Genomic DNA, 24584 nt, shown 5'->3' on the forward strand with positions numbered 1-24584 from the left:
CTGGGAAAAGCACAATATCAGGATGCAGACTTCAGGCTCAGGGGTTTGGGACACAAGAGGCACAGCTGCAGTGGGACTCCAGGTACAGACAATGCTGATTTCTGGTGTGGTTTTGGGCTTGGTTGGTTTTGTATATATGAAATAGCCATAGAATAAAACAGCAGACACTTTTACACAAGGCCAACTTTTTTATGTTCACTAGCAATAAGTCTCAAAAACCTGCATATTTTTCTCAGCAGTTAATAATTGGATGTAAATGAGAAGGATGTAGCATTGGTTCCTCAGAAATGCTTTAATGCTCTGGTCAAAAGTTGTAGTGTAACTACTGTGTGTGTTAAGTTCTGATATTTTACTTTTTTAAAAGCACAGGATGTGCTGCTAGTCAGGTAAAAAAAGATACTTAAGGAAAATCAAAAACCGATTGCAATTCTGTAAGCACTTGGTTTTGTAAAGAGAGCTTAGTCATACATGCTATTAAATACTCACAGAAATTGTCAGTACTAATAAATGTTCACTTCTTTTAACTTTTTTTTTGTATACAGAATTGAAATAAATATTTTTTTAACATTTAAAGCTGTTTGGTTTTAATTGTAGTAATTAATAAGGTGTATATTTTAAGTAACAGAGCTGCTGCCATATTGTTAGAAAGGACGACTTGTGATACCAGGGGGGTAGATTATTTGTATTGGGACTAGCTTTGTTTCTTTTTTATTTAGGTGAAGTTTTGGAGTTAGATTATTGCAAAGTTCTGCTACTTTCAGTATTTGGAAGGTTTATTAACACCTGCTCGTTGCACTGGATGGGCTCTAAAGGCCCCTTCCAACCCAAACTGTTCTGTGAGTCCTCAGCAGGATTTTTGCCATTAAAGCCCCCGTCAATTTAGGGCTCAGAGCCCTGCTGAGGGCAGATGTGGCAGATGAATCCCCAGTGTGCTCTGTTGCACTTGGTGTCTTCAGGGACAAAAATTAAGGGCAGTTACCCAGGTGGGTGTTGGATCTTGCTTATTCTTGGCCCTGGTCACTGCCTGACTGCCTCAAGTAAGGGCTCTTGAAGCAAATGTAGCTTTGTATAAAATATTTCGGCATCTGCAGTTTGATTCCTTTGTTGTAGGAGCTGTGATTTCTTGTGAGTTTTTTGTACTTCCTCTAAACTCTGATCAGTACCATGTAAGAAATTCCACTCCCTAATTAATCCTAATCAGCAGACTTGTTAATGGGCACATTCTTGAAATTTAATGGTTGAGCGACCTAACATATTACTGTTAATAAATAAGGGTTTCTCACAGCCCAGAATTAAGATGTGATGAAAGAACTGTGTTTAGCTTTTAAAATTCTTTTCCCTCTTCCATCTTATCTTTAAGCACAGGCAAATTCTGTGGGTTTGTGTCAGCGTGCTGTTTTCCCTGGCAGCACCACTTCTCCTAAAGGGAAAAAAATGGCCCTTAAAATACCAAGAAAACAGACATATAGGGTATAGTAGGAGATAGTGGAGGGACTGGCCACTTCAGGCCAGTAGTTTTGCCTTTGTTTTTGCCTGCAGGACTAAAGTAACTTTCTCTGGCCATCCCTTGCTCTGTTTAATTATGATCCCCCTGTGTGCCAAGTGTATATGTGCTGTTACATAATAACAGAAAACTTCTGAACCTTTGAAGCTGCTGCTTCTCTGCAGAGCTGCTGTCCTGAGGTGTGAGCATGGAGATGGCCCAGCATGGCAGAGTGACAGCAGGCATGGACAACTTGGGAAGGAGTTTGGGTCCAGCTGCCCTCCCTGCTGTTGGGAGGGGATGGGAATGGGGGTTGCTGTCATTTTCCCCTCTGATTCCATGGCTGGGGAATTATCCCCATTTTGGTTCAGCACTGAGGGACTGACTGTGGATTGTGCTTCCACACAACAGCTGGCGGGCAGATCTTGGTGTTAATGCTGTGGCTTCTGGAGTGTGCAGACATGAAGGACAGAATCATTGCATGGTTTTATTATAAGCTTCTCATTGTTCCCTATATATATAAAAAAATGGTTCTTTCTTACTAGTTACCAGATTTCAGAAGGCAAGAAAATATTCACACTTCTGAGCTTTCGGTCGTAGGAGCTGTTTCTGAAGGAGTGTCAAGCTTTCTAAAAAGTTTTACAATAAATTCTGATATCCATTTACTCTTTCAGGAGCTGAGGAAACTGGAGAAAGACAGACAGTTTTTCACACAAATCAATTGGGTTAGTGAAAGAGCAGATCAAGGATATGTATGACAGCATTCTTCTGCTGCATGAGAACAGCAGTAACTCAGCTCTCTTGTCTGTTTACCAGCAGAAATTGGCCTAATTTGCAGCAAAAGGAGTGCAAGCAAAAGATTTCTAAACATGTAGATAGTGAACTTTCCTAATAAACTAGAGATATTCCAGAATTTCCTTCTTGTGTCTCTTTAAAGCAGGTTAAACAAGGGGAATTTCAAATCCCACAAAGCTCAAGCCTGTCTTCTTTTGTGAAGCAGTGGGGCAGTGTGTGGTCAAGCACAAGGTGAGCTGTGCTGTGGAGGTGTGTGAGCTGCCTTACGTGGAGGAACTGTGCTTGTTGGACAGGTTCACTCAGAATTATAAATAATGGAGTTGTTTTTACTTTGCACTTATAAAATGTCACCTCTAATTGAACTTCCAGTACCTTCTGGAACATCTGGATGAAGTGACTAGGAAAGGGGAAAGCTGTTAAATATGAATATGGAGCAGCATCTGTTGGAGTGCTGATGGGGATTTTTTTCTCCACCTGGCTAGTTCTCCAGATGGTTCAGGTGGGCAGAATTTCAGCAGCTGTTTTTGTTGTTTGGTCAGTTTGAAAAGGCAATTTCTGAAATCAGATCCAGTCATGAAATAGATCCGCAGCCTGATGAAGCAATTGCTTCACCTGCTGGAAAGTTCTTACCCGAGCTGACAATTTTTTTATTGTTTTGAAGACTGATGGGCTCTGTCCTTGCCTGACTGCTGCTTCTCACAGCTGGCTTTGGAGAGATCCTTTTTCTTGCGAACAACTGTTCCCCATTAGAGCTCCTCCCCATGGCCTTGGATAGTTGTTTTCTGTCTTGCTCAGACAGTTCTAACACGAGTCAAGCCTTAGAAGTCCTCATCTGTGCAGTATTTGTCTGTGGATGGCCACTGAGTGCAGTTACAAGTTACTTAAGGATTGCTTGTCAGCCCTGGAAGGGCTGGGAGTCAGTCAGGGCCGTTGGTCTGAAGTGGCCATGTGGGATAACAGAAACAAACTCCCAGATGGCTCTGGTTTATGCTCTGAATCTGGATGATGGTACAAGTCAGAGCATTGCTGAAGGCTGCTGGTGTGGCCCCACACGCTGTGCTGGAGTGCTGGCACAGTCCCTGCAGGCTGGCCCTGTGTGCCCAGAGCAGGTGTGTGCAGAGCACATTCAGAGTGTGCTTTAAAGCTTTAGGGGGATCCTTTTCAAACAAGTGAACTGCCTGGGTTAATGGATAAAAGGTTTGCTTAATTTGCCTTAAATACAGGAATTCTGTAGGAATGTAGGAATTCTGGGGTTTGACTGTTTTGCTACTACTTTTGTTTTCCTCTGGTATTCATGAACCAGCCAAAGTAGGAACAAGGTTTTTGTGGTTAGGAGTTTACCCTGGAAGAATCCCTGGACCAGTTTTGTTTAAACTTGTTGCACATAATAATGTGATTCTGGAAACCACCCATGGCAGTGCAGGTACTCCCACAAAAGGGCTGCAGCCCATGGAGGAACAATGTCAGAGCACAGGAAGAGAGTGAAAAGGAAGGTGTGACGTGTTTTCTCTCGAATCTCCAAAGCTCTGGCTATCAGGTGAAGGAGGGAACAAACCTGGGACAGGACCAATCCTGAGGAACTAACAGGGAAGTCAGGGACAAACCATTGGGAAAAACAAGCTCCGCAACAAAGGTGCAGCACAGAGAAGCCACTTTGTACCTGGAACAACACCCACCCCAAGAAGCTTGTGGCTGCCCCCTGCCTCACTGAAGGGACTCACTGGCACTTGCTGTGGTGACAAGAGAGCAGAGCAGGGCCTCAAGTGAGTTGACCCTGGGAAACTTGGAGGACAGGTGTGTTAAGGTTTGTCAACTTTTTCCCCAAAACAATAAATTAAATTAAATTCCCTGAGCTGAGTCTATTTAGCCCCCAACAGTACTTGGTAAGTGATTTCCCCATCTATATTCTGACCGATGAGTTTCCTTGCTCTTTCTCCTGTTTCCTCTCCTGCCCTGGGGGGTGAGGCAGCTGGGCAGATGTGTGGCTGCCAGCCAGGGCCAGCTCCCCACCCCTGACAGCTCACAGTGACAAGCAGGGACCTGGGGCAGCGGGGCCTGGCCATGGCCCCTGCACTGCTGCTCTGGGAGGCTGTGGCAGCTCCAGGCCCCAGCCAAGCACCCGCTCTGTCTGGAGCTGAAGCAGCTTTGTTGTCCTCTCATTCCGACAGCTGTTCCATGCATGTGGATTGTGGACTCCAAATCCAGAAGCTGTCGTACACAGATGAATTTGAAGTACTCTTTAAAAATACTATTTTTTCAGCATAGCACCATTATGGTAAAATATAACAGAAGTGATACCAGTTTTAAGTTTAGCTTTAGTCTCCCTTTTGACACACTCTGTGTACACCAAAAGACATTCAAGAGATGTTTTCAGTATTGGGCTTGTGCATCTGCTTCCTTATGAAAAACATCAAATGAAGCAAAAATGGCCACATTTCTTGTGAGCAGATCAGGTTTCAGGCCATGCAGTGTTTTTCTTCCACATGTTATCCTCTAGAAATCTGAGGGACAAGAATCTGCCACCTACCCTGAGGATTTGCCTTGAGTTAGGCAGGACTTTCCCTGTGTCCTGGCCATGGTTTGCCAGGGTGATGAGCAAGCAAATCTCATTGGAAATCACTGGTTCTGAATTTAATTCCAGGGCAGTTCACCCCAAATGGCTCCAATTTCAGTGGCCTCAATGTGCAGCCAGCATCATTTTCTGTGAGGTAATATCCTGCCTGCTGTTGAGGATAATGAAATTCACTTCTTGATTGGGCCTACACAAGATCCAAACTCTGGAATGCCATAGTAAGGGTAATTTGGACTTCAAGGGCCAGCACAAGGCCATTGCTTTTAGGAGTGGTTTTACTCTTAACAGTTTCAGCTATGCCTTTTCACACTTAATTTCATAAATAGGTTCCCTTTGAATAATTTACCAATTATTTTTAAGCTTATAGTCACTGGACGAATGATTGCGGAGTTAAAGCATCTGCTGCTTTATACATTGATCTGTTTTACTTGCTGTGTAATATTAAGCAATTTATCTGCAATTTCATTTTGAATTAGTACAATATTTCTGACAAATGCCTTCTGGAGTTAGCTGAGCATGGAACAAGAATTTACACACTTATGAAATATCTGACCTATCAGTAATAGCTTAAAAATACATTTCCTATATATAGACAGAGCACAGCAAAATGGAAGTGGCACAGTTGCAAAAACTCTGCATCAAATGATACACAAATATGGGGGGGGGTGGTGTGAGGTTTTTAAAGCAAACAAAAGAGCAACATGGTAAAATGCTGTGAAATGGCCTATTTAAATTATTGGGGAGGATTTTGCTGATGTTTTCAAGATTTTTCTGGTGCATTTATTCAAGTTAGGTGAACACAGATGCAATTCCAAAACCCTTTTTATTCCCTTGTCTTCACCTTGTCCCCGTGACCTAGTTTGCAGTAACACAGTAGGTAAGGTTTTGATTGTTGTTTACCTCAGTGCAGTTTATACCAAAAACCCCACTTTGCTTTCCAGGAAAGCCACAGCCCCTCTCCAGAGTTTCTCAGCTGAAAAGAGGCTGCAGATGAGTGATGGAGGAGCTGGTGAGCACTGTCAGGTGAGGCACATAAAGGAGACCCGAGTGTGGAATCAGCTGAATCCACCCAGGAAATGGGGCCATCACCTGAGCCACTGGGTGTTCCTGTGACTCTGAGCAGCTGCAGCTCCCAGCCCTGTGGGGCTTTAGCTGAGGCCTTTTTGGAAACACAGCTTGCACACCTTGGAGAACAGGTGGCCTCAGCACTGGTGCTCCTCTCCACCCACTGCTTTCTTCCTGCAGGAGATTCTGAGCTGTTCAGCACCTGGCAGAGTCGAGACCTTGGGGTTTATGTCAGGCTGGAGAGCTGCTCTCCCCTGCTCATGGGATGCTGCCCGAGTCAGGAGGAGATGGAATTCCTGTGTCCAGGCCAATGGCAGGGATTGGCCCCTGCTCCAGTGTCAGATCTGACAGGTGCAGTCAGGATCACCTGGGAGTGACCCGAGGTGTGCCCTGTCCCAGAGGGAAATGTTCCCTGGCACAGGTGGGAATGGCGCATGCCCCAGGAGGGCTCCTGACCCTTGCCCAGGTGAAAGGGCACAGTCAGTTGACCACCATGTAAGAACAACACAATCAGAGAGGTTTGGTTGGTTGTGTCAGGAGGAAGTTGCACAGTCAGACGTATTTACACTTGACTGGACTTATCCTCTGACTGTTTTATTTTCCTCTGGCTGAGCCTGGAATGTCTGTCTTTCCTGCTCTTTGAGTTTGTGTATCCAGCTTTTAAATTGGCTGATCAGCCTGTTGTGCTCGTGATGGCTTCAGAGGGAGTTTGCTTTGAATTAGGACCCTTGGATGAGGATCGCAGTTTCCTTGAAAATCCTTTTGCTGGGGGCACCTCAGTGAACACAAATTGAAATGAAAAGTGCTGGAAAAAGCATTTGATTCCATTCTAGTAAAATGTAGCTTATTTAAGTGGTAAAAGGAGCATTTGTGGCCCTTCTGCACATGATGGATTCTCCATTTGCAATCTGTGTTTTCAGATGTTTCCCCACAATATAGAACCATTGAATTGTTCTGGGTTTACAGATGAATGGAGGTACAAATGTGTTCTCATTTTTTCAAAAGGTGATTAGTACTTTAGGATATGAACATTTTTACAATTAGTGCTTTAAAAAATAAAAAGGATCTTCAGAGCTGTCATTCCATAAGGATCTTAATGGTGATGGTTCTTTTTTCCATAGTGTATTTACAAACAAAGAAGGAAAATATGAATGCAATTTATTTTTTCCTAACACTTCTTACATTCATCACTCAGATAAGTTCACCTGTGTTATCATCGTATCACTGTTTCTTTTCAATTAATATTAGAAATTGCTTTGTTTCTTTGGCAACTTGGATTAGAGTTTAATAATTTATTGTAACTGGTCTTAGAAATTAATTGTAAATATAAATACAGTTTTTTAAGGATTTGTTATCTCAGCTAATTTTATTTTCCTACATAATCTACTGTTAAATGGATTTGCAGCTTTTGTTGCTTATGAAAGCCCAATTAACAGTTCTTTCAGAGTCTGGTTCAGTACTGCAGCGGTAAAAGACTTTGATCTTCATTGTTTTTATTATTAGATTATTTTTTAACAATTACATTTTTGTCTTCCCTCGGAAACAGCAAGTGCAAAGTTTCTTTAGCTTGGGAAATTTGGCTACAGGGCTTTGATGTTCATATGTTTTCACATTTCTATTGGTATGGATATATATTTATAATATGCCATGTAAATGCACATATTCTTTCTGCTGCAAATGCCATTTCTTACAGGAAATCCATTCTCTTGCACAACAGGTATGGTGTCCTTGGTCTTCCCAGCTTGACTCAATCCTCCAAGCTCACCTTCTTCCCTGTACATTACAGCAGTGGACTCCAATGGGACAGAGTTTCGTCTTTTCTTAATTTTTTGCATGAGATTTTACTGCCTGTGGATGTGTGTACATGGGTGGATGAGGCTCAACATATCCCTCATCTTTGTCTCATTTTTTCATTCCAACAAAGAGAACAGTGCTGCACACTCTCACACAGATTCAAACATGAGCTGCTGTTTAAAACTTTAGCATGTTGCTCATCATCCTGCAAGCCTCTCTCTGTAGCTGCCTGCTTTTGCTTTGCTTCTTAGCCATGCTTCAGGCATACCTGGCATCTACTGATTCTTCTCCTCTGCTCTTGTCCTTCTCTAAGAGTCCCTGACACAGGGGCTGATGCAAACTGCAGCTCAGGCTTCACGGTGGTCAGCCAGAAACTGTATTCATTAGCAAAGAACTGACACGTTCCCCGCTGGCCCTGGCACTCGATGAATGGGGCTGATCTGAAATCTTCCAGGCAGCTTCCGGGTGACATAAGGGACTGTCCACCACCCTGGTCACCAGAGCCAGTGTGCTGGAAAGAACAGAGAGACAACGTGGTAACTGTGCATGAAAAATAGGTAAATTATGTTCATCTGTCTTTTCCCCTACTTGCTTTTAACTGTACTGTTTTTTGTAATCTTAAATTGGAGTAAACTGCTTTTGCTGGAGAAAATCTTAATTTGCTCTGTAATAAATTAATCTCAAAGTCTAGAGCCGGCTCACTAAACTCTCAGGTATTTATCAAGCTGAAGGAAGGAGTAGTCTGGGTTGATTGGGAATGATGCCGTTATCTGAACTGCTGCAAATGTAACTCGAGAATGGCATTCAAAAGATCTGGAACTCTAATTCTTAAAATTATGTCTTTGTACATAAAAATCCTGTTGTGTTTTATAGACAAGGAGGGCAAAACCTTTGTAATTTTAAGAAATGTGTATCTAAAGTCTCTGAATACAGTATAAGTAGCTACAGCCAAGTTCTGCCATTTGGACCTTTGTCTTGATTCTTGTGAATTTTCCTCTTCAACGTTTGCTAGACATTGAATAATTTACTTTTCAGAGCTGGATGAAAGAAACGTATCTATATAACCATGCACCCAACTTTCTTACCATCAAAAACGAGTATCCTATCCAAAGGCTCCTCCAGTTGAGTGGGCAGGGAGGAATGGACTGGTCCTGGCTGTGCAGTGCCACAGCCTGTGCCGGGGCCTCACACACGGCACACCTGCTGATGTAGGGCCGGATCTCCTCCTCGGACAGCGGCGCCATGGGCAGCGCAGCCGCGCTGGACAGCCAGTAGGACTTGTCATTGCGGCTGGCGTAGTAACACACCTGGTTGATGTTGCAGTAGGCAAATGGCATGGTGCTAAACACAGGCAGGCAGGACCCTGCCAGACCTGAAAATAACAGCAAGCGATGCCAATTAGTCCACTTCCTAGGTAAGCTGAAAATTGTGTTCTGGCCAACGTTGCTACAAGACTACGTATTTTAGCAGGACATAGGTGATCCACAGCTGTTAAACCTCCCGAGCCCTTTACCAAAATGTCTACATGAAAAACAGGGACCCATTACCAGTATCTTCCTTTGACCAGTAATATTTAATTGTGTCAATCTGATATTTAAACACGATGTAGTTTGTCACCATGAGAAACAGTTATGATAACAAATTTCTTAGCTGTGCCAACACTGAAAAATAAATTAGGCAAGAGGTGGTGGCTGGTTTAAAAGGAGATCAGCTATTTACAAACTCATTAGGAGCAGTGAGAAACCAAATGACAATGCTGATAAACAGAAACATTTTTGTGAAGTATGACAAGCCATTGCTAGCAGTGCATAAAGCTGAAATGCAGCAGTCCTACTGCCTTTCAGAAAGGTTTCAGACTCCCAAAGTGAAATAAAAGGATCGAGGGATTTTGCAGAACCAATCCTGCAAAATTCTCATCAGGCAGACATCGGTGGGAACCAAAGAAGTGACCAGTGCATACTTCTGTGGTGAACTTCTTCCAGAACTGAATTTACAACAGTTTCATGATGGCCTATTTAGTTGGCAATAATCACTGCAAAAGGTTCTGCCTTGAACTTGGTGTGTGAAGTGTTATTTCTGTAATGCCCCAAACCCAAACACCTTCATTAAAGACATGTGACATTTCTGTACAGAAGCCAGTATTGTTTATCACTGATAATATTCTATTCCAGTACTAATGAAGGATCTGGAGTAGCCGGAGTAGGAAAAATGCCTGCAAAATCACAGAGGAGACAAGGACTCTGTTTTCTTTGAATCTTATTTTCACTGCTGTTATGAGGCATTCTGTTAGCAACTGGCTCTCCTGGGGAATGCCAAACACACAATAGTGAACACATTCTAAAACATTACTGCTGTTCTAAAAATAGCTCTTTTTATTGCTCTTTTAAACACTTTTTTTTTTGTTCAGCTTATTAGGTCCTTGATCTTTCCTCCTCAGAGACTGCTCTGACTCTCGTATAACAAGTCAACAAGAATTTAGGAAACTTTTTCTGTGCAAATTGCCACCAATCAATTCCTCAGGCTGCAAGTTAGGCAGCTTATTTAGACATCTAATTTTAGTCAGAATTGTAGAAGACAGGGAAGAAATGACCCAAGGCACCAAAAGGAGCTGTCTCTGGAAGAAATTTTGCTTTGGATTTTCCATAAAATATTAGCTTCTGATTTTGAAAAGCACAGGATTCTGCTGAAGACATGATGCATAATTTACTTGTAAACCTTACTTACACTGTCCTTCTGTCCTTACTCAACCAGCTCTTTCCTAAGCTGTGTCTACAGTAAAAAAGAAGCAGATCCTCCATGGAGTTATTTCAGAGTAGCCAAATGAGATTTCTGACCTAGGAAAATCTCTCCAGTGACTTCAAAGACAGCCTAAAATGAGCTGGGATAAGTGAAATAAACCACTCATCTCTCCAGCTTCAAGTCAAAATTAGAAAATTTTAGAAATACTAAATAGAAAATTAGAAATACTTTTTCATTCAATTGCAGAGCAGCAGAAAGCCATTTTAAATGGGTGACAATAGGGCAGCATAACCAAGTTCATTATCATCAGTGTAAATTAGTTTTGAGTCTATAGAAAATAGGTGACTGACAGTTCTATAGCTTGCTCCATGTGACTTGTCTTTCCTTGTATAGATAACACCGTATTATCCCTTAGCTGGAGTACAATTATGTAGAATACATACCAAGATCTTGATTATGGGCTTTCTCTTGTCCTTCCAGGTACAGCAGACTATAGCCAGTCCATAACTTTGGCATCCCATGTGGGCAGAGTGGTTCTCTGTCTGACTGACTGTGAAGGACGAGCAAGAATCCGCTTGCAGATCTAATCTGGGGGCCTGGTTGTCCTGGGACACCAGTCTGGCCAGGTGGGCCTTGAAAAAAAGATAAAATAAATTTACTTGTATAACATAGAATAAAAGTTCACACCAGCTGTGTGTTAAACGTTCAGTAAGAAGTTCCCAACTGAATATAATACAACTTCAAGGCTGTCATGGGCAATAAAGACACAAGTAGACTTCTGTTATCCTTCTTCTGGGAGAGAAATGTACTAGATTGCCACTGAATGCTTGGCACTTGGCTTTTCTATTGTGCCTCTGTCTTGTGGTGTATGGATTAAGAAATGAACTGAAGTGGGCAATGATTTCCCAGATTTACTAGGATGAACAGAATGTCTGGACTAAATTTGAATCCTTGCAGTAACAGTCGATCCCCCTTGCTCACATATGTATTAAACCCTTAATTTATTAGAGAGCAGTCACAGTTAAAATACAGCTTTAATTACTGCCAGACAGCTGCCCCATTAGCCCTGGCTCAGAGATGCATGCCTATTGATATATGCTGTCTGAGCCTGGGTGTTTAATTGCCTTTCCGCTTAATAATGGATGCTGAGATAAATTTTCTTTCACCGGGTCTTGTTATGAAATCATTCACAAATGTCACTGTCAGTGCTTGAACTGAGAGGGGACAAGAGGTGTCATGGAATCTCAGGCTAGAGGTGGATGTATCCATGTGGGAATTGGGGGAGCAGAGAGAAAACTGAGTCCGTGCATCATCCCACACACACATCTCCCCCCCCGCAGTCATGCTCCATCCTTACCTTGTGGCCCAGCATATCCTTGCTCTCCTCGGCTCCCTTGCTCACCTGGTGGTCCAGGTGCCCCAGGTAACCCATCCTGACCTGGCAGGCCACATGATCCTTCTTCACCTTTTATGCCTAGATAAATACAAAGTACATGCTTTTTCCTTCATAGGACTGCATTTAAGGTTCTGCACTGTCCAAACACAAAGGGCCAGCCAGCGAAATGGACACCGGGACAGGGAGGTGCAGAACTGCTGGGAATTCTCTTCACCATTTATTCACCCTGTGACCACAGCAGTAGCTCAGAGGCATGACTTAGAACAGCAGTTCCTGATAAGGTTTTCCATCCTCTCCAGAGATCTTGTGTGATTTACAGTTGAAATCAAAGCATTCCCCAACAAACATTATCAGGCAAGCCTCGTGCAGAATTGCCATCAGGATCTGTACCATGGAATGAGCTGTAACTCCTCCTGAGGCAAGCCACGCAGTCAGCTTTGAGAACGCCATTCAGCAAAGTCTTAGAACACATAATGAACTTCCTTTCAAGTAATGGATGTATTGCAGTACTTAGAGAACAGGGAGGGACTGCAGAACTGGACATTTTTAGGCTCCTGATGGCCTCACCTTCTCACATGTCCATGCATTTTATACATTAGCAGAGAAGGTGTGGCTGTGACAGTCAAAGATACATCTCATGTATGGTACAGGTAATAATGGGCCTGTTCACTGGCTACTTAAAACATAATATGAATTGAACAAAGGAACACTTATCAAGCATTGTTGCACTTAGAAGTGGTTTTCCCCTTTTGATAAAAACCAGTTTTCAGACGAGTGTGTTTCTCTAGCACCCACCACAGTTGTTTCTCATTAATGTGTTTCATTCCTTGCAGACTTTGCTATTTAACCTGCAGACTGAGTAATTCAAGGTTGTCTTAGAACATTCAAACTTCCCCTTGTTAATTTTTGGTCTTGTTCAGACCAAGAAAGTCTGAACCAGTCAAAAAAATTAACAGCTTTTCTATGTTGGTTGTAGTTATTCTGCCAAAGCTTTAGCACATTGAGGGGTTTTAATAAAATCTATTGCTTTTGCCAGTAAAACTTCCAGTTTGCCTTCCCAGTCAGAAAAAAATTGGATTCTCCTACCTTAATGAAGGAAAAGCATTACTGTTTCTTTGTTTCTTTCATGAAACCAGTGCAAATATGTGTATCACTGTATCACCTGGTTTTACAGAAACCCTTAATGAGGTATATAATGGAAACCCCAGAAACCCCTTTTAGCTTGCAAATCAACTAAGATACCTAGAACTAGAGAGTTAACTGAAACCTGCACAGTTTCATTTCCTGATGGGAATGACTGCTGCAGGGAATCTCCTGGGAGACAATCATGGATTTTTTTTCTCTGGACACACTGGATGTCCACAGCAGCCAAGACAACAAACTTTGGTACCCCAAGAAGGAAATACCTAAAACCACACAAGGCATTCCACCATCTAAACTGAAGACACTCTGCAATACAGCCTACGCTGTTTTTCTATGAAGGTGGCCTCTCTTTTGGGATCACCAGTACCAGCATCTCCCTTGTTTTCTTTTCATCTGTCAGAAGAATGTTTCAGTCTTTCATCACTTCCTTTTAAAATCTCTTAGGTCAGTTTTCTTTGGTGGTAACTTTTTCATGTTCTAACAGAAAAAGACCTCTATTGTAGCCACTTCTCTGACTTCAGTGTCCTTTAAGGACTTTGGTTAGCAGAGTTTTGGGATTCATTATTGCTAGATTTTAAAGCATGCATATTTTAAATATCCTCCAAATAGGTCTAAACCACAGGGATGGTTTGAGGCATTGCTTTATAATTTGGTGGGGAAAAAGGAAAAATACTACTTGAGGAACTCTATTTCTCAACAGTGCCTTATGCTTTTGCCCTGCTAGGCCTAGGAAATGGGAATGTAGTGCAGGCAGGCTCCAACAGCCTGGTTCAGCAACATTTATTCGTCATCCTCAGACTTAACCAGCCCAATGTGTGTTTCTGGAGACTGTTAGTAAGTGTTTAAGGAGAAGAGAGAGGGTAAAACACAGAGGGGTAACTCTGACACTCTGACCCTTATCAACTTGTTGTTTAAATGACTGAGAAGAACATCCAAGCTTTCAAAACAAGAGCTTACCTTGAGGTCCAGGATGGCCTATTGGCCCTGGTAATCCTGCAGAGCCATCCTCTCCTCTTTGCCCTGCGTCCCCAGGAGGCCCTGGGATTGTAGGGCATGAATCATCTACTTCTCCTGGCTCACCAGGGTCACCTGGAATGTGAAATGGGAAAGCGAATCGCAAGACTGGCTAATACCTCCCATGCAAAAAGTCAACATAAATGTTAGCGGATTTGAGTGTTCAAGAGTATACTTAAAATATTTTAAAATCTTGAATTATTGAGTCCTACTGTTTTTAATTTTACACTTAGTCTTTTAGCACAGTATTAACAGCGTGGCAAGCCACTGTTAGCAAGTGTATGTTAGCTGGGCCGTGATCTTTGCCCTGCTGGGCAAGAAGGCCATTGACATCCTGGCCTGTAGCAGCAATAGTGTGGCCAGCAGGACCAGGGCAGTGACCATTCTCCTCTGCTCAGCACTGGTGAGGCTGCACCTTGAATGCTGTATTCACTTTGGGCTTCTCACTACAAGAAAAGCACTGAGGTGCTGGAGTGTGTCCAGAGAAGGGCAATGGAGCTGGGAAGGGCCTGGAGCACTGAGTCTGGTGAGGAGCAGCTGAGGGAATTTAGTCTGGAGGAGAATTTATTGCTCTATTACAGTTACTTGAAAGGAGTTTGTAGAGAGTCTCTTCTCCCAAGTAACAAGAGGAAATGGCCTTAAGTTTCATCAAGGCAGACTTATATTGGAGATTGGGAAATATGTCCTCATGGGAAGGGTTGTCAAGCCATGGAACAGGCTGCCCAGGGAAGGAGTGGTGCCACCATCCCTGGAGGTACTGAAAAGATGTGTAGATGTGGTACTTGGGGACATGTGTAGGGGTGGGCTTGGCAGTGCTGGGTGGAGTCTGATATTTTGATATCTGGTCTTTTCCAACTTAAACAATTTAATGATTCTGTGTTTCACATATTTGGTATACAGCTTCAGTCTTAATGTGCCCCAAACTGATTTGACTTAAAGCCTAAAGTCTACCTACCCAGTTTCAGTACAAACACCTTGGCACATGGAAAAATTTGCAGTATTTTGCCTATTTTGTTTCTGCAAAACCATCAATAGGCAGGCCAAAAAAGCTAGCCCATAACAGCCATTTCAAGTAATTATAACGCATAATAAAAAAAAAAGAATAGTCACATTCTATATATTGAAAGTTATTGGCAGCTTTTGCCTGTTTGCATTTTGGATCAACATTTAGTCAGATGGAGAGTTGAGTGTTTGTAGTAATCCAGTGTTAGGATTCAAGCTTTTGCTACAGTTTTGGTTAGAAAGCAGCTTGTGTGAAAACCAAAAAAAAAACCCAAATAAGAACTGGAAACAAATGTTTCACAAGTCCAATTGACATCCTAGCATGAGAGTTCTCAGCAGAGTATTCTCATGACATTGGTGCTGTTTATGTGAAATATGTATTAGAACTATGTCGTGCTAGCAGTACCTAATACTCCTAGAAACCACATCAAGGATACCTTCTAGTAAGAACTGAATGTTTCTATACATAACGGAGCTTCCATGAAAAGAACAATAATAAAAAGTCATAAACTTACCTATGAAACCTGAAGGATTTGAAAAATGGAAAGCAGATTGTGGCCATTGAGGTGCAGGTGGTAGCAAGTTTCAGGCATGTAAATTAGAGTAAAGAATGGAATGAGAACTGAAATCGCTTACATGAGGTGACATTAGAAACAGCTCAGAAATTTTTATCCAAATGAGAAATCATTTAGGTTGGCAACTGCAGTGGTCTTTTTTTCTGAGATTGTTTAAATTATTTCCATGCAAGTGAACATTAGTATGATTATATATGAACAGAAGGATCACAGTTACAGCTGAATGACAATGAGCAACAGGTTCATAAATACCTGTGGGACCTCTGGGACCAGGTCTTCCTGGAAAACCTTGTTCTCCTGGTTGTCCTAAAGCACCAGGTGGACCCTGTGGGCCATGGACCCCCATAGGACCTGGAAATAAAACCAACAAAAATAAAATGCAGTCTGGATGCTTGAGTAACAAAAAATGCTTGGGAGTCCTCAACTCTGTTGTGCCACAGAAAGAAATACATATTTCTTCTTCTTTCCCCAATCTGAATCTGACTTAAAATATATGACTTTTCTTTTTGTAGAGATTGAAAGTGATTGGTGTAGATGAGATTTCTCTACAGTGTGTGAAAGAAGCAGAGTATGTAGACTGCTGGTTTCAAACTAAAGAATCTATTGAAAGCCCCAAGCTATTGATATGGGGCAGATGTGAGACTTTGTTAGTTCAAGCACATCCTAATTTTCCATAGTTTCTCGAGACCCCTGAGGAGGGGTCACGGTTTGCTTATCTGGCAAACTCGAATCTTTTACTGCCTTATTGTCAGAGTGGCAGAGGTGTCTTCCAACAAGCTGCTGTGAATGTGAATGTGAATGTTTCTCTACTCTGACCTTCTGCCCAGCTCCATCTCCAATGGGCACCCTTTGGGAACAAGGCTCAGTCACAGGGGCTGGGCATAAGTGGACACAGAACTTAAAAACATCTCTGACCATACCCTTTGGGCCTTCTCTTCCTTGGCTCCCTGGAGGGCCTCTGGCTCCCTGTTGTCCTCGTGGCCCTGGATTACCTGGTGCCCCTCGAATGCCGGCATCACCCGGATCTCCTCGCACAAAGATAGTTTCTCCAGGAGGGCCAGGATTCCCAGGATCACCTATGGAAAACAACTTTATTCTTAATGTATGCACAAAGTACAAACGTCTAAAAATAGCTATGTTCTGCTGGTGAGTTTTTTTTTTTTATTTTACTGTAGTGTGTTGGGTTTTGGTTTTTTTATTTTTCTCTAGGATGTAGGACAGCCCTTGCATGTTTCTGGAAATACTAGTGCTACCCTTTGTCCAAGGAAGACAATGTTAGGAATAGTTCCCAAAGTTATTTAAATTTGTGCAAGCAGAAGAGGCAGCAAGTTACTGGTACATTCATTGAAACACTGTTTCCCTATATTTATATCTTACAGATTTATTACTGTATTGCTTAATCAGGAGAGCTGCATTTTGTCCTTGCTCTACCTAGGTTATCTACCTAGGGTTCACTTCTCTGTGTATTCACTGAGGCAGTGATGGGTTTCTTTATTCCCTATGCACTTCTATACATTGTTTCACAGACAGTAACCCTGTTATTCCTAGTAGTCTCAGGGGGTTTTTTACATGATAAAAGTTGGAGAGTTTAGTTTGAATACCTCTGATGCCGTCTAAACCAGGTAATCCTTGATCACCTGGAGGACCAGGGGAAGCACTATCAGGAGATCTTCCCATAGGTCCAGTGGGTCCAACAGGTCCTCTTCTACCTAAGGGATCACATTAAAAAAAAAAAAAAAAAAAGGGTTTTTTAGATTACAAACAGCAGTTAGTAAGTAAAAGAATGCTGACATGAGAAGTCATGGAGGCAATGTATGCTCCCACTTGTGTACCAAACTAATGAGGCCATCTTGTCAAAGTGAAAATATTCATTATCTTTTTATATTTTTAATTCTTCTCAAAAAATCTATGTAACCTGAAGAATACATCATCACATGTTGGCACATTACCACGGATAGCCACATTTTCCTGAATTCCAACAATGGGAGAAATAGTAATAAGGTGAGTGGGGACTATGAAATGATTCTGCCTGGGGCAGGATGAGTACTCACAGATTGTTCCTGGCAAAAGGGAGTTACACTGATTCCTAAAAACCTCAGTGAACAAGATGAATTTACTAGCCTTAAATGCTTTTTTTTTTCCCCCTAATCTTTAATCTGAATTTTTACACAACAAAACATTTATGCTCTTGCTTGTGACAGGCAGAGCTGCAGGTTACCATTCTCTGCACAACACTTTTGAACAGTTGCAGCTTGTTAACATGCGGGTTGCATTCTGTTGCCTTCTCTTTTCTACAAAACAACAAATCTAGTTTCTTCAGTCTTGCTTTTGACCCCATCCTTCCATTTACTTTCTGGTGAGTTTTCTCTTATTTGTCAAAGCTGGTCACAACCATTGCAGATCTCGCCTATCCTATGTCAAACAGCGTTAGTACATCTCAGAATTAAACCTTCTCTTTTTTCCTCAACAGCACCATTCTTCTGACTCCCCCAGTTCACAAATTAGTAGCCAAACTAAGAAAAATGATTGGGTCTTCATATTAGAGTAATCCACCGCACCAGATTTCACCTCCTGCTATTTTCCTTCCATGTGTTATGTGACTGTGGCAAGGTCTGGCAGCGTAAAGCTGATGTCACTTCTAATCAGAGAATTGCTGAGGCTTGAGTGGGCCTCTGGAGACTCCCTAGACTAACCCTGCCCTCAAAGCAGGATCAGCTAGAGCAGGTTGCCTCAGGCTCTGCCCAGCTGAGGTTTGAGTCTCTCCAGTGACAGACACTTCATAAGTTCTCCAGGCAACCTGTTCCCATATTCAATTCCCTTCACAGTGAAAATAAATTTTTATTTAAGTGGAATGTCCTGTATGTCAATTTGTGCCCATTCCCTCTTGTCCTTTTACTGGATATCACTATGAAGGAACTGTCTCCAGGTCCTTCCCATCAGGTACTTACACACATTAATAAACTCCCCCTGAACCTTCTCCAGGAGCCAAAGCAATTCCCCCTCTCTCAGCCTCTCCTCATAGGATAGATGCTCCAGTCTCTTCACTTTCTCTGCAGCCCTTCTTCAAACACTTGCTTTTTCCCATTTCCGTGCTGTTCCTGTATCACCCAAGCTCTAAAATAACCATTGCAATCTTGTGAAGCAATTCTATCTTGCACTTACATCAGAACAGTTGATAGATTTACTGTAGTTCTGGGACTGACAGATATTCTGCACCTTTTTTCTTCAGGAATTTCTTCCCAAGTGGAAACCCTACTAGAAGTTCTCTGAATCTATTCAAGTCCATAATTTTCTATTTTCATTCTTTCCTATAACATAAACCAGAAATTCTGGAGTCTCTGTATCTCTACTCAGGAAACATCAGCATGTTACAACAGAAGTGTTTTTAGGGAAAGAATCTTTTAATGGTCATATTAACCAGAGTATGAGCCTTTAGAAAAAGAAATTAGGTGTGAGCCTAATTTCAACCCTGCAGAGCAGCACTATGGAGAAAACCTTTTCTTACCAGGAAATCCTGGGAATCCCCTTTCTCCAGGGGAACCTGGAATAGAAATACCAGGCCATCCAGGTTCACCTCTGTCTCCTTTTGGTCCAATTTCTCCTGAGTATCCTGGGGGCCCTGTCTCACTCTGACCTTAATAAGAAAACAATTATGTACATAAAGCTTACAGCAAGTACAAATACAGATGTGCACAACAGAAATACCAGTTGCAGATGTTCCTCCTTGCAAGGGTTGCCTAGTGCTGTTTTTCTGGTTCTCTCTTGGAAGCTGGATAGAGTTTTGTTGAATCTGGCCCTAATTCATCACTTTCAAAGAAAGTAATCTTTTTGCTTGAATGCTCTTCTTCAGGGGTTATTTATATGGTGTCATTATTGTCCGTAACTTGAAATGTAAACTGATTGCATGGTTCTAAATTTAATTTTCTATCAGCATATATTTGTAATCTTTAGATAGATTATATGCATTGTTTTTCAATAGTGCTTCAAAAGTACCTTTTGAAAGTTGCAAATACATCAGCATGAGTGAAATCCACATTCCTCTTAAGTCTGAGGCACAACTCCTGTAGACTTTAAATGGAGCTGGGATTTCACAAGTCTCCTTTTAATTTGTTAGTTTTATCTTTTCTGTATTAAAAATAAAAAAGAAACTTGTCTCGCCTTTGAGTCATCTGCACTGAACTTTTAAATTTTATAAACAGCCTTGAAACATTCCAACGAAACTATGTGAGTAATGGAAGTTTGAAAGTTTTCCCCACAAGTAACTGCAGGTGTGCCATTAAGCATACTTTAGATTCTGTTTCAAAGTTTAGTCTGAGCTTTAATAATATCTTCTGGGCAAGGCAAACATCAAAATAACATGCACCTTTCCCTGCATATGCAGTCATGTAGAAGATTTTCAGTTCCAATTATTTCTCATCTTTACCTGGAGCTCCTGCAGAACCCTTTTGACCTTTTAGTCCATCCAAGCCATCTAGTCCAGGCAGTCCAGGAAGACCTGAGAGGTATTACACAGGTATGACTGAGTACCTCAACAACTCTTTACAGTCACAATTTAAAATCAAGCCTTTTTTTAATCTGACAACACACACTGGATCAGGATGGAGTATTTGCTGAATTTGGTTACTGGCAATTGCAGGTGAGATCACACTGCAGTGCAGTCTTTTTGGAAAGGCAAATGTGAAAAGTTTAAAAATAGCAGTCATAATACAGTTTCACATCAAAGTAATCAGAAAGCACAACTTTTAATCCTTTAGGTACTTTCATCCTGCAGCTAGCAGATTATGAGCTAATCTGTAGAGAACCTTGTGTCTGTGGCTGGCCTGCTACTGCTACACGTGGTTGCTACTCCAAAGTTCACTGTGCTACCACTTCATGGCCACTGGTGGGGATGCAGACACCACCAAAGACAGCTGTAAAGCTGGAACTTCTTTACAGCTTCTTTTCAAAATTGAAGTGCAATTTAACCCAGCTGCACCAAAAAGAGGCTAAATTTCCACCTGGCTTCTTTTCTCTGGTCCTGCAGATTTCACACAGAAAACTATGCTTTTTTGCATCACTCTATTAAAGAAAAAAAAAAAAATTCTGCTCTTTGAACAGAGCAGTACAGAATCTTTGAAGACAACAAATCTATAATTGAAACCACTGGTGACACATGGTAGTATATAGAGCAGCTCTGTCACTAGTGATGTTCGCTGGCACTGGCTGAGTGTCTGGAAAAATTTTAAATCCAGAAAATGTTTTGAAAACCTGCAAAACATTGATAGTATACTCTCTGTGTAACCAACTTTATAATACAGGATACTAGAATCCAACCTGTAATATCTTCTATGACCTTAATTAACTGTTCTTTAACTTTTCATGACACTCTAACTTTCATTCCTGCTTTCTGTAGCTTTCTTGTGCTTTGGACATGTTCCCATTTTAAAATTCATCTAAGAGTGGCTTTTGGGGAGTTTAAGAGTGGTATTTTGAAATTATTAAGAGCTCTTAACTAATTTTGGCCCCCAGGTCACCATTTAAAACTTTTTTGAACTTTGGCTTATTCAGGCAAGATTGATGGCTTGGTTTTACTTCCTTTCCAGGGAATTTCTGACACATTTGCCAACAATCCATTATAATATCAGCACTTGTAATTCTAGATTTTTGGATTGCTATGGTCCCATATTTCTAGGTACAGCTGAGTTGGCTGACCTGAGCATGAACCACTGTTTCTGTGTTGTACAGCCCAATTCAGCTCCTACTCACACAGGTCCTCCTGGTGATGGGCTGAGTATTACTTGCTCCATCAAGGATTACTCACACAAGTAAGGCTTGCCAGGCTAAGCCTTTAACTAGTAAAACTACTGTAATAAAGAAAATGGGATTATGCTGTGATAGATGATGTTTAACTTTTGGGTTGGTTTTTTTTTTTTTTTTAATCTAGAAATTCTTTAAAATCTAAAAGTTCAGGAACAAGACCTTTAATGTAACTGAGAACCAATGCGACTAATGAGGCCATGTATTTGGCTATGAACTAACCATTTCATTTCTAATACTTGCATCAGCACTTGTTGAAAACAGCACCAAAATCAATATATCCAGTTGAACTGGAATACAAATACCAGTCAGTTTCCATTACTGGGTTTCAAAGGTATTAACATTCTTTTCAGCTATGCTGGCAATACACAAAACCCTCAGTTTAGCTGGCAACTCAGTCTCTAATGAATTGCTATTTGGGACTGAACTTCTCCCACTGCAGGATGTGTGTTAATGTTATGTTCCTGTGCAGGACTTGGGATAACTTCTGCACAGTATAGTAAAGAAGTGTCTTATGGCAAGAAGGAAAAGGCCCATCAATTATAAAGAAGATTTCAGCAGAAGAATTTTTTTTTCTTTTTTTACCCCTTTCAGACATCCCTGCCACTGCAGATCTCCGCCTTTGTTACAGCAAATATTGTTTGCAACACTGAAATGTTCTCTTGCACATTATGTGCCAGCAGGGAATCTGTCATGACAGTTTAAATCAGCACTGGTTATTTACCGCGAGCCATCATAAATTGTTTCCATTTTTCATTTGAATTTTCAGTCATTGGTAAGAAACCTTCTCTATTTGTCCTTAAGCTGAATTTGAAAAAGTGGATCTATTGTCCTCTCTAACTATTTTTTATAGCCCCAAGTGTTACTTTACTGTGGTTTCTCTATATGGGTCACTAATCTTCCTGTTTAGGAACTGGTTAGGAGGAACACTCTAACAGACACAGGATACAGAGTTGATAACTTTCTTTATGGAGTATTCATAACTTACAATTTCAATTCTAAGCATAGTAAAAGGTAATAATGTTCTCCAACAAAAACAATTGTATAGGTGAACTGACATTCAATCTAAACACAACGATCATTGCAAGAACTGTAAATTAGGATTTGGAGGAAACACTTCTATGTTAAATACTCCAAAATCAGAGAAGCAGCAAGAAAATGCAACTCAAGTTATGACAATTTGTTAAAACAAATTTGAAAAATAAAGCTGTAATAGCAGCCTGCTGGGTTTATAGAGTAACAGTGGCACTCCATGGTGAAAATGTAGAACACAGCATAACTGAAGTGAAACAACTGAGTTACTGCAAAATCCTTTTTCTTTCCTAAAGTTCTGTTATTGGTTACATCAACTGTTTCTACCTTCCTCCTTACTCATTTTACATTGTAGCCCAATTTTCCAAAGTAGCATTTATATTACTGCTTAAAGGTAATGGGAACTGGCTTAAGTCTTCTAGCAGTTTAAGAGACCACAGAGTCCAAATCCCAGTCACAGGCCTTTTCCATTTTCACTACTGAAAGAGTATTTATGTCTGGCACATACACATTCACATTCTAGTGGTACATTCACATTACCACTAGCATGGCACTATATATTCTGTTTACCTTTTCTGCCTTGGAATCCAGGTAACCCTTGCAATCCTGGAGGTCCCAAAATTCCAGGTTTCCCTTTTTCTCCAGGTTCTCCTGGCAATCCTTGAGGACCTGTAGCTCCTGAGAGTGAAAGAAACACTGTGAATATGCAATTCTATTAAACTGTTGATTTTTTTTTCCCCATGCTATGCAGCACACTGTGTTAACAGCAGTACCTGAAAATGTTTGGGGCTGTAGGAAGAATTGATGGGTCTTGCTCTCTGAGACTGAGCAGACAATTGCTGCTATAGGTACAGAAATAACTTTAAATGCTCCCCTTCATATGATCTCTGATTTCTCCAGCCTCCTCAGAGAGATGCCTCAACTGCCTTCTCCTGTTCCATATCTATTTTGAGCTATTCCATAGCGCTGTTGTTTAAATTTTGGCATTACCTGGTAACCCAGGCAGCCCTGGATATCCAGGGTCACCCTTGGATCCTGGTCTTCCAGGCTGTCCTTGGATACCTGGTAAACCCTTCTCCCCTGGAAATCCACGGAGTCCTTGAAGAAAAAAAAATAACAAAAACAATTACTCCAGAATGGCTCAAAATGCACAGGGAGCAGAGCTCCCTCTGTTAACAAAACTTAGAGAAAATAAATGTTTAAGACCAATTTTGTCTTCAATCAGACAGAGGTACCTGGCAATCCTGGATCTCCTGGAGGCCCTTTTCGACCGTGTGCACCAAGCAGAGGAGCTGGGTCACCTCTCTTGCCTGTTGAGGTACAATGACTTCCATTTTATACAAGCATCCTTTCCATCCACAAAACCAAAGCTGGACACTTTTTTTAAGATGAGGAAAGTCACTAATAGATGTAAACAGCTATAGAAGGGGCTAAGAGAACACAAAATGAAAATTGTTTTGGCACATGCAAGTTATGACAGTTCACTTTGACTGCATTTTCTCTTATTTGATTTGACAAATTTTCCATATCCATAAGAATGGATTTGTACATGGTTTTGATGGAATTTTTAAGTTCTACGAAACTTGACAGGAATTTATCTTCTAAATTAGCAATATCTACTTTTAAAGGAACAAGCTGTTAAAGAATATACTGAAATACAACTTCTGCCTTCAGGTAAGTGAGACTTGTTTCTAATTACATTAATGTTTTATGGGAAAAGAGGACAGAAGTGAAAATAATTTTCTCGTGAGTCTTCACCATCTATCTCACATATATCCTAACAATATTGCTCTTTTCAGACCATGTCTATATAAACTCATTACCTTTACATCCTTTGGGGCCAGTCAGTCCTGGATATCCAGGGTTTCCTGGTAAGCCAGCATCACCCTGATTTTTTTTTTAAAGAAAACAAAAATGTTTGACATAGGATATGTGTAGCAGGAATGATCTGCAGGAGTATTTGTGTCTCTTAGCAAAATTGTATATTAAGCTCAACAAAACACGATCTTGTCTTTGTTACTTGTCTAACTCTGGCTGCCAACAAGATATTGTAGGTTAGACTTGCTAATAATTTTGAATTTGTACTTTTATAGCCTATTCTCATTCTTGGCTCAAACAGCTTAATTTCCCCACAGACGGCTTGAATAATTTGATGCAAAAGGTACCATAAAATATATA

At 41.2% G+C, this 24584-nt stretch overlaps 1 protein-coding gene across 2 annotated transcripts in view; it reads right to left on the minus strand.

The window, feature by feature from the left end:
* Positions 1–5024: 5024 nt before the first annotated feature.
* Positions 5025–24584, minus strand: part of COL4A4 (collagen type IV alpha 4 chain) — a 64465-nt gene continuing 44905 nt past the window's right edge. For both annotated transcript variants that reach the window (XM_066193191.1, XM_066193190.1), the window contains 14 exons: positions 24230–24293; positions 23642–23716; positions 23397–23504; positions 22977–23084; positions 20002–20073; positions 19084–19212; positions 17180–17287; positions 16499–16654; positions 15831–15929; positions 13945–14076; positions 11806–11922; positions 10892–11080; positions 8795–9081; positions 5025–8220 (listed from right to left, as the gene is read on the minus strand). In XM_066193191.1, the coding sequence (XP_066049288.1) occupies positions 7957–8220; positions 8795–9081; positions 10892–11080; positions 11806–11922; positions 13945–14076; positions 15831–15929; positions 16499–16654; positions 17180–17287; positions 19084–19212; positions 20002–20073; positions 22977–23084; positions 23397–23504; positions 23642–23716; positions 24230–24293 (1908 nt within the window). In that variant the 3' untranslated portion in view covers positions 5025–7956. The remainder of the gene's footprint in view (positions 8221–8794; positions 9082–10891; positions 11081–11805; positions 11923–13944; positions 14077–15830; positions 15930–16498; positions 16655–17179; positions 17288–19083; positions 19213–20001; positions 20074–22976; positions 23085–23396; positions 23505–23641; positions 23717–24229; positions 24294–24584) is intronic.

This window comes from Chamaea fasciata, unplaced genomic scaffold (assembly GCF_029207755.1).
Source record: "Chamaea fasciata isolate MVZ Bird 193981 ecotype frontalis unplaced genomic scaffold, bChaFas1.0.hap1 SCAF_11, whole genome shotgun sequence".
NCBI classification, from domain to species: domain Eukaryota; kingdom Metazoa; phylum Chordata; class Aves; order Passeriformes; family Sylviidae; genus Chamaea; species Chamaea fasciata.